Consider the following 10,061-nt stretch of genomic DNA (forward strand, 5'->3'; position numbering starts at 1 on the left):
TTGTCACTCTCCTGTGTCTCTCTATTTAATATTCCCCTGTGTTCTTGTACCTCCTCAGGAGTGTTCATCATATGCTGGCTGCCGTTTTTCATTACGCACATCTTGAACACCCACTGCACAAAATGCAAGGTTCCCGCTGAGGTGTACAACGCTTTCACTTGGCTGGGCTACGTGAATAGTGCCATAAATCCCATCATTTATACCACCTTTAATATCGAGTTCAGGAAGGCATTCATTAAGATCTTGCATTGCTAAGCTGCAGCCTCACTTGTCAGATAAGACTGAGAGAGAAGAGCGACAAATAAAATAATCTCTTCTGGCAAATACCTCATCCTGTTAAGGAAAACGCGCCACAGGGGGAAACTGCCTTCTGCTTTTTAAAGTTATGGAGCTGAGTGACTGAAAACTGACCGTGTCTTCTTGAAAAGGCGCGCCGGCTCTATATGTGAGTTGTTTGTGGAGTCCCGTTCTCCAAATCACTGAATGTAAAACAAAAAATGTCTGTAACAATGACCTGCTTCATGGAGAAAATAAAAATGTAAAATCACTGTATCTGTCACATAAGAAACCATCTGTGTATACCACACACATACAAGTTGCAAAATGCTATTTATTGTGTGAATGTACTTTGATGATCGAAATTTTCTGCATATCTTAAAGATAACAAGTCAGTGTTCATTGCAGTGTTAAAACTGATCGGTGAGCTCTTAATCTTAAATCCTGCCACTGATTGGAATGTGTGCTAAGATAAGAGACAATTTACTTGCTATATAATGTGGCTATGCCAATATCCACGTATTTGAAATTTTATGAAATTAAAAATTGTATTATTATTATTATCATATTCTGTACATAATTTTTATTCAAATATTAACTGTAATTATATGCTTGCAATGGGAAGGTGATGCATGCTACACTGCTCCTCTACTTGACTTCTCATGACATGTATGTTTGACAACAATTTACAAAAGATCTCCAATAAATTAAAGTTATGAGACACTTTAAAGTGCCACATGAATACAAGTGTTTGCTGTATGTGTACAGATGAACCCGTACACGACGTGATATTTGGTTTGCAGCGTCTCTTATTCCCAGGACTGGCGTGCAGTTTGAGTAATGGTGTTTACTGGAAGTTTTTCCAGGCTTAAACTAATGACCTGTACTGTATGTGGACTTTACAGCTTCCAGATATAATCATGTGGATGTGTGCAACCCCTGCAGCAGCTCACAGGGGCATTTGCGGAGTGAGAATGAGGAGAATTTGGCCCAAACTGAAATAATTGATACAGCAATAGATGTTTTGGTTGTTTTGGTCCTGCATTTCATTTAAAATAAACAACGAAGGCATTTGGTCTCATTCACAAATATCCTCATAAGTTTGTGCATTGCGGTTAATGAATTTCAGAATGTGCGATTAATTAGTTCATCTTAACAGCCCTAATATATAGATGTATATATAAGTAAAAAGTGTACCTCAATAAATTTGGATGTTCGAGTAAGTATAAATTCTTAATTAAAGTGTAAAAACAATCTTAACAATCTGAACCCTGTACAGTTCATGGCCATTATGGGTAACAAACAAGATATCGACCAATTGGTCGTCCTTAATGAGGTAAGCAAATAGCTGAGATAGAGTCAATTTGTAACTCTTATCCTAAGGACTCAGTAGAAGCATTTTCTTTACATTTAAATGGACACACATATACAGCGTAAACATGTTAAATGGTTATTTCTTACAAAAAAAAGAGTTGTATCTGAATTATTTTGTAGTCTTCTATATTTTTACCACTCTATCTACTGCAAATTTTTTTAATGTTGTTTTTTATCTCTATTTTATCACTGTTGCTGGAGGGCAGCTCTATATTTTTGATTATATATGTGATCGGGGTAAATCTGTAGAATGCCGGCAAGCCTGCCCCCAGTGTCATTCCTTCGGCTCTCTCGAAGCTGTCAATCTCGGGCTTGTCTTTTAATACCACATCTGACGCGACACGCATCCAAACAGTGCTATTCATCACTGATTTATAATGGTACACACTATTTCATTGATTCTTTTGTATGGAACACCAAAGGTTTCGATCAAAAAAAGGGTAACTGTGCGGCAGTCAATTGCACATGGAAGGAGATGCTGCAGCAGGAAACACATTGTCTCTGAGGAGAGACTTTCTCATGTCTGCCCCTTCTCGTCCCCCTTCATTCTCCAGTGGGTGTTTTCCCTCGACACCGCTGTATGGAGCTCAGTGACAGGCATCTCTAAAAATAGCCTCAGAGGTTGAGGAGGAAGGATTCAAATAGTGGTGACACCGACTGCCAGTCAAGCATTTGCGGATACTTTTAATAAACTCAATCACAATAGCTTTCTTAAATTATTAAAAGCTTCTTATGCCAATGATTTCTTTCCTTGAGTCTGACTCTACTATCAACCAGCAGTTTTAATTCTCTGCAGGATACAATATGTGCTTAGAGAGACAAGGCAGCATCATATGGAAATACCTCAGTCAAAAGTCAAAGAGAGCACAAACTAAACTATTCTGTTTTCCCAGAAGAAGTCATGTAAAAGACTTTACCTTATTGTTGGCTTCATGAGAAGTCTGAGCTAGATCTAAGTTTACATGACATCTAGCTTTTGGGAAAGTCAGTCTCCACATACATGCATTTTGGCTGAAATCATATTTATATTATTTTTGTTTTGATTATTTAATTATCAGTTGAGAAATTATTTATGCATTTACTATTTTGCGTTACATGCTGGCCCTGTGTTAAGCATGTTGAGCATGTAACAAAATAAAAAACCCTAACTATTAAGATTTAACTTGACATTTTCTAGTGACTAATATGCAAGGATAATTACTGCAGGTTCTCCTGTTTTCATCTTAGAGTGCAGCTGCTAACGGTAGAGTGAACCATGAAAGCTGTGAAGTAATGCCCTTTGAGTACACACAGGAAAAAAAAAGGACTGTCGGACTGTAATGATTTCTGAGGAGAATTGCGGTTGTTGACAGATACTGACCTTCACTGTTCGGTTCAACTGTGATGACAGACGACTTGCATCCTGTGTTAGAAGCACGTACGCATTTAAAGAAAAAATGTCTTGACTGGTAGGCTGAGATGAACCGAGTATTTATTTAACGTTTGATCTTCTTTATTTGCAACACTGTCCATGAGCTTTGGACGTGACAACAAAGTCAAAGACAAACATTACCGCAACGTCTATGCGCTGCACAGTGGTCAGGGGTGTTCATTAGTGTCGGGGGGAGAACTTAAGCTGCATGACTTAATGTGAGCTCCTCACTAAGAATTGTAATAACTAACATTATATTTGGAGTATCTCTTGACTTCATTAACATTAATTACCTCAGGTTTACAATTTCAGTATGGATTATTGTGTCGCTGTTAGTGACGCATTCGGTTGGCGTGACCACACTAACCGTCAAGGAGCTGAAATGGCATTTGAAGAAGCCGATACACTCTTGACATCATTCAGGGTCAAATGAGACACTTTCAGCACTCTGAGCGGCTCTCACTGTGACCTTTTTGAAAAATGTGTTTGTTGCAGTTGTTATCCAACGGCTTGACAACCCCTCCAGCATGTGAGCAACAGATAAATGATTGCACTCACTTAGATGGATTTGGACTTTAATGCCTGCTCCCCATTGTCTCAACTCTTGATTATGGCATTTATCGCTTTGAATGTGACTTTATTTTCATTCGCGAAGGTAATGATGAATTAATTTAACAGATTTTAAAAGGGACGATAGGGAAAGAAAAGAGAGGCAGGAAGAGAGAGAGACAGAGGAGAAGGGACGTGTTGCCTATAATAATATATATGCTTCAGTTAAGGTTGTTGTTTTCTAGCAGTAACTGATGAGATGAGATGTGAATAATTATTAAAGAAAAGTCTGAGGAAAATGTACTAAATCTAAATTATCCTGATGTTGTTCTCGTACCACCTTGTTTAAAAATAAGCTGAAGCTCATATGTCATCAATTGAATATGCTTCACCACCACACAGATTCTACAAAAATAATTAAAGTAAATAACTAAAGTCAAGTTGAGGGAGCTGAGATATTCAACTAAGCCCCCTTCCCACCCCCTCTTCTCTCTAACTGATTCCAGCTGGATCTTTTCCCGCTTTAGGGCAGGTCTGTGAAGAAGAGGATCCAAGTCATTTGTAATCACATATCCTCCTCAGTTGAGTATCAATCTAAATCTTAATTCAATTTACAAAATCAGAAAGCTCACATTGGCAAAGTAGCAAAGTAGCAGTGGGATACCTTGTTGATTTTGCTGGTGCTGAACGTGAGAGATTGGAGAGCTCTCTTGGTGTAGTAGTCATAATCACAGCTTTCTCTCTCTTTCTGTCTAAACTTGTGCCTTGTGATATTTGTTTTTGTTCCTGTCTTCGCACACAGCTTTGCTCTTGTTTATCTCTTGGGGAACTTATTGAATCAAACAAACTGACATCTTTGATTTATGATTTTGTTGGATCAAAAGTTTGTGAATCACCACTTTTATTGCAGTTCTTTGGATATCTGCTTTAACTTTCAATGCAATCCATCTTATAGTTGTTTGGCAAAACAATGTCAATAATTTGGCCCCAGAGGAAAGGAGAAGGGCACCAAAGTCATTCAAAGTCATAAAATCTTTACACAATTGCATGGCAATACACAACAGCACGTTTGTTGAGTCTGTGCCGCAGCAGTGGACGGACTAAAAGGTTGACAAACAGGGATACAGCGATGATGCACTTGTGGTCCTGGAAGTACGAGCCAATGCAACCTTTGATGCAGGATAATCTCACCCACTTCCTGGTCGTAGGAGCGGTTCCTCGCAGCAGCACTCTATTGCGGAAGACAGAGTCACAGCAGCAACTTTATGGGGAAGAAAGGCACACAGTGTGTGATTTAGTGTCAATGTATTCACTGCTCTGACGATTTTTCTCTCAACAGTATTACAATTCCTGGCACTGCTTGGACTTAAATATGAATGAATCGTTTTTACAGTCCAGGTTATCTGTGGTGTGTTGGCAGGATCATCAACATCCGTCTGACTGTCATTTAAGCTACCAGCATATTAGGACCTTTGATGACCCGGTACGATCTTCCAGCCTGATCTCCAAAACTTGTTCGTAAAAATGTATACGAAAATCTTGAAGATACAAATTCGTAGTGATACATACGAAATAAATACGGACTGGCAACTGATGACATCACCCTGTTCAAAGTGAATGGGGACCTGCACCTCGTAAACACACTTCGTGAAGTCTAACAATGTAAAATATAGGTGTTATGATTGCATTTTTAACGAGAAATCAATGTTAACTTGTAAGAATAGAATACTAACCCTAACCCCCTCAAAAAATCCAACATGGCGGAGAGACGCTCACTCAAGGGGCGTGGTTAACCACCGCCAGTTAGTATGTATTGTTACGAATCTCTATGTCAAATATTTTGTACACATTTTTACGAACAGGTTTTGGAGATCACGATGGATCTTCAGAGGTTTGAGAGACTGTAGGTCCACTACTACAACCCAGGTAGACCACATCAACATCCTTCGTCGGAGCGTCAGAGGTTCAGTACGTCATGACCGTCTCTATGTGAAGGTGATTGATTTCAATGGGAAGGAGATTCGGCCCATTTTTATCTACACTTAACATTTTGGGGATTTTTAGAATAATGTGGAGTAGGGCCGTTGAATTTCTTACATCCAAAATGATAAAGGCGTGGTGCATGAGCTACACAATCACTTTGCCATAGCCCAGCTGTTCTAACATAAGGAAGGCCTTCGTGCCTTTTTTAAAAAACTTTCCCCGGACAGTTTGAAGAAGTGAAATGTTTGGAGCCAGCTGGAGGCTGCTGGCGGAACAGATGCAGCACCATTTTACTGTGCTTTTCCAAAAACATCGAATGGGAGTAAATACTATTAATTAATTAATAAATCATTTCAGAAAATCAAATATTTGGTTTGTTGCTATCATCACTACTGTATACTTGTGCTTTCCAGGGGAACACTGTTTCAATTGTAAACAAATATGCACAGTAGCCTAAACCAGCCTGGTCCTCTTGGCCTGTTGTTATGTTATACAGTAATTTACCATTCCAGGACAAAATCAGGGATTATTTGTTATTCAGGGGTTAAATACATATGTAGCCTCTGACTGCAACATTCTTTATCAAAATCTTAATCTTAGTTCCAGTCATGCAGTGTCACTGTGTAGCTTTCAACAGCTGTCTCATGTTTGCACAGCACAGCATATTTGCACGCCTGCATATTTGAATGCTGTTTGATGTACCTGCATGCAATTCCTTACTTAATAATGCATATAGTTAGTAACTGAGGGGCCTGCCAAGAGTGACAGGGAGGGAGCAGCAAGCGGATTAACTGAAGCTTTGCGGTGGGTTGTTGTAAGCAGAAAAAAGAGGCAGGGGATGAAAACAATTCTGGTTCATCTGCAAAGGTACGCAATCTTCACTGAAGGCTGAAGGACAAAATGGGGAGATATGAGGAAATGAAAGATACCTATCTTCCCTACCTGTGAGTGGTGTTTGATTCACTGTCGCTTCAGCTCGTCCAAGGAGAGAAGTGTTTGATCGTTATGATATTGTGATCTCATCCCCATTGCACTACAGCAGCAATATATCATTTTGACGTTAACATGCAACTTTTGTTTGTTGCCTTTCTTCTCACCAGAGTTTGCCCTTTGCCCTTTTTCTGTTTTTTTGTTTTGGTAAAAATGGGTGCGCAAATAATTTCAGCGAAAGAAAACACTGCTGAAACATGAGTATGTATTCGTTGAGTATTTCGTTTCTTGGTTTCTAATACTTCTCAATATGCATTCATTGAGTTGTTTTTGGCTCATAGAGACTACAACTCAATCTTACACACACAAGGGCCTCCGTGTTGTTCCAGTTACAGTTCCCAAAGTCTAAGACTGACAAACAAATATGAAGTATTTGTTGACGCTTACGTTTGAAACGTAAGCTAAGCGTTACGCATCTTAACTTAAATCGGTTACAATAACCTGACATTGACTTTTGATTTCACACAAGACACAAACAGCATTCACTCTGTCTCTTGACCCCTGACCTCCTCCATACACACACTGTCTCTACAGAATTCCTCCTCTCCACCCCCCCATAAGTAACGTGACATTTAACATAAATTGAAGTGTAGGGCCACTGATACGATGCTGTGTTTAATTTCTCCTACCATCCGTCCTAGTACCTGGGAGACGCTGCTAAACTGTGCACAGAGTACTTCTATGGTATTCAAATAGTGTAAAGTGTTTGGGGTTCATAGTCTTTGCTAGCGAGATAGAAGTGATATCCACCATTAATCATTTTAGAGAAACATGACAACGCCAAGGAAAGAAGCTGAGGGAGATAATACGAACACACAGCAGAAAACAAGGCCATTCATTTCAAATGTTCAATAGCTTGGAAAATACATTCTGCTGTATTAAGATTATGTTTTTAAAACATGAATCGAGTGTAATCTTTCCAAATCCAATGTGTGCTCTTTCTTTAAAGCTGTTCAAAGTGTTTATGTGAAGAGGAAGTGAACGTTTTCCTCAATTATAATAAAAATAATAATAATGAATGAAAATAAAATTATAATGGAAAAAGAGAACTTGCAGCACGCAGTAACCTTGGGGACTTAGAGAGACCAACGTTGGGTGTTTCTCCGTTGCCATATTGAAAAGTGAGAGGTCTCAAAGAGATGACAGGGGAAACATTGTTTTTCCATATCATCAGTCAGAAAAAGAAAAATCATCACTCAGGAGGGATGATAGATCACTCAATCTATTACCGGGCCGAGGAGCAGAGATGCCTGCTTGGCCCTGCTGAGCCAGCGCACCTGGATCAAAAGACAGCATCCGTCTTGATTGCAGCTGCTTAACACCACAGGGCGCTGCTCAGTGGCCAGATTAAACCCTGCTAGTTTAAGAGCAGCTTTGGAGAAAGCTTGTAATGGCCCTCCACTGAGAAGCTAAATATACCAATAAGTATATCACAGATGACAGCTGTGAGCACCAGAAAGCCCTTTTCATCATTGCAACAAATCTTTATGCAACCATTTCATAAGTGCTCTTTAAACCTTGAACACGCTGAAGACTGTTACGGCATTCTGGTAACACTGGACTTCAAATAGAATCAAATACCACAAGGAGCAGGACTCATATCCAACTGATCTAAATGTTGTTGAAAATGCTATTTCATATGCCAATTGCTTGCAATTAGTTTGGTTGTGAAACCTTTCTGGGCCTTTGAAAGCAGCAACTCATATTTAAATTGCATGGGTGGAACATTTTTTTTGCTAACCCTCTTGAAATTAGTTTTTAAATTTAAAACAATGTGTTCGCCAAAGCACAAAATGGACATTATATAATATCATTGAACTATTGTTTTAATGTTTATGAATGATGCATATGTTACATAAGCAGAGTTAAGGAAGGAAGCAAGGACACATCGCAGGCTTCTTCTTTCTGTGGTGTTTGTTGAACCAACAACTTACATGGCATTTTCTTCTTCTTGCTTGTCTGCCTATTAGACAATACAATTAGTTTAGGTCAGTGCAAACCCAATTACTGGCTGATAGAAGGTATCCGATGTGTCACCTATGTGTAAAAAGGATGGGGCAGCACCATCGATTAAGGTCGGGCCTGATTAGATATTGTTGGAAAAGTGTGTTTCATTTTTCAGGAACTGTCGGTAGAACGATGGTGTAGTTAAACACAGAGGAAAGTTTCATTTCAACGATCAAAAAGACAAAATGACTGTTGACAGAGCTCTGTGGATTCCACGGATGTATGTCATTCACATCCGTTAAATTGTCACCTGATGGTTTACTGTTGATAACAATCATAGAAATAGGGTTTGCTTCCCGTGTTTGAGACACAGGGGGCCTCGTAAATTTCCAATGGGAATTGCTGGAGAAGAAAGTATACTTTAATAAATAATTTTCTACCCCAATCTGAAATACACACCTCTCTCCCGGGAGTCTCTGTTCACAATATGACAGCTTCTTTTCAAACTAGTGAATAAATTACAATGATAGCAGGGTCAACAGATACTTTACCTTGTGCGGCTCCTGATAGAGGACATCAGTTTTTCCCAAACAAACTTCACTGTCTGCTTGAAAGGGCCGCCTGGCAGTAACCAGGTAAAATGTATATTTATATTTCAACCCAAGACTCACAGCAAAACGTGTAATAGCTACGTTGTGGAACGTGGTATTGTTACGTGGTATTGTTACGTTTTCTCCCCAAAATCAAGGACAATACTACTTTTATTTTGGCCCATTCATTTACATTGCCTTGCAACTACGTCGCTAGAAACTAATAAACGGAAGGTCTTTTACATTCTCTGATAGAAGCTTATGAAAATATAATGTATACTTCTCGCTAGAAATGCCATCGAAATGCATACAAATCCTGATGCTTTCTTAAAATATTGCGTTTTTAACAGACAATAGACCGACAGTCGGCCATTTTCTTTTTTTAGCTGAGGGAAACTTGATAGTCACGTGACCTAGTTGCAAATGTAACGTAGTATTGTCAAAATTTCTCCCAAAAATTGGGACAATGCCCCGTTGGTCCAACGTAGCTATTACACATTTTGCTGTGAGACTGGGTTGTTGATTTTTATAAATCCTCGACAGAATGACATCATCCAGGATCGATCGAGCCATTGTTGCTTCCTGGCAGTTGTCTAAAAATGAACAGGGCCAAAGACTGAAGCTAGAGAGAATAAGCTTTTATGCCGATAATATTCTTTTCTAAACTATTAACTATTTAGTACATCTGGAAGTTGTCACGTCCACAGCTTAGAGGTTTTAGAGGGGTGGCGTTGACGTGAAAGGCTGTTTTTTACAGCGCGAGTCCTTGGGGATTAGAAGAGGACAAAGTGATGGTTCTGGGTTGTCATACCAACACTCCAAAAGGGCCGACGCGCGGTACAACCTAAACGAGCCATGTCATGAAGAAAACAAAATGAAGCTTCAGAATAAAACATCCATTTCAAAACAACACAGCGGACCCCTACATAGCAATCCGAAAA

At 39.3% G+C, this 10,061-nt stretch overlaps 1 protein-coding gene across 1 annotated transcript in view; it reads left to right on the plus strand.

Annotated features, from left to right (window-relative positions):
• The window catches only part of drd2a (dopamine receptor D2a), a 31,101-nt gene extending 30,083 nt beyond the window's left edge, over positions 1-1,018 (plus strand). Inside the window, exon 8 of the mRNA XM_040188510.2 lies at positions 59-1,018. Coding sequence (XP_040044444.2) covers positions 59-255 — 197 coding nt within the window. The 3' untranslated portion in view covers positions 256-1,018. The remainder of the gene's footprint in view (positions 1-58) is intronic.
• Positions 1,019-10,061: the final 9,043 nt, after the last annotated feature.

The sequence above is a fragment of the Gasterosteus aculeatus genome, chromosome 1, assembly GCF_964276395.1.
Source record: "Gasterosteus aculeatus chromosome 1, fGasAcu3.hap1.1, whole genome shotgun sequence".
In the NCBI taxonomy this organism is placed as follows: Eukaryota; Metazoa; Chordata; class Actinopteri; order Perciformes; family Gasterosteidae; genus Gasterosteus; species Gasterosteus aculeatus.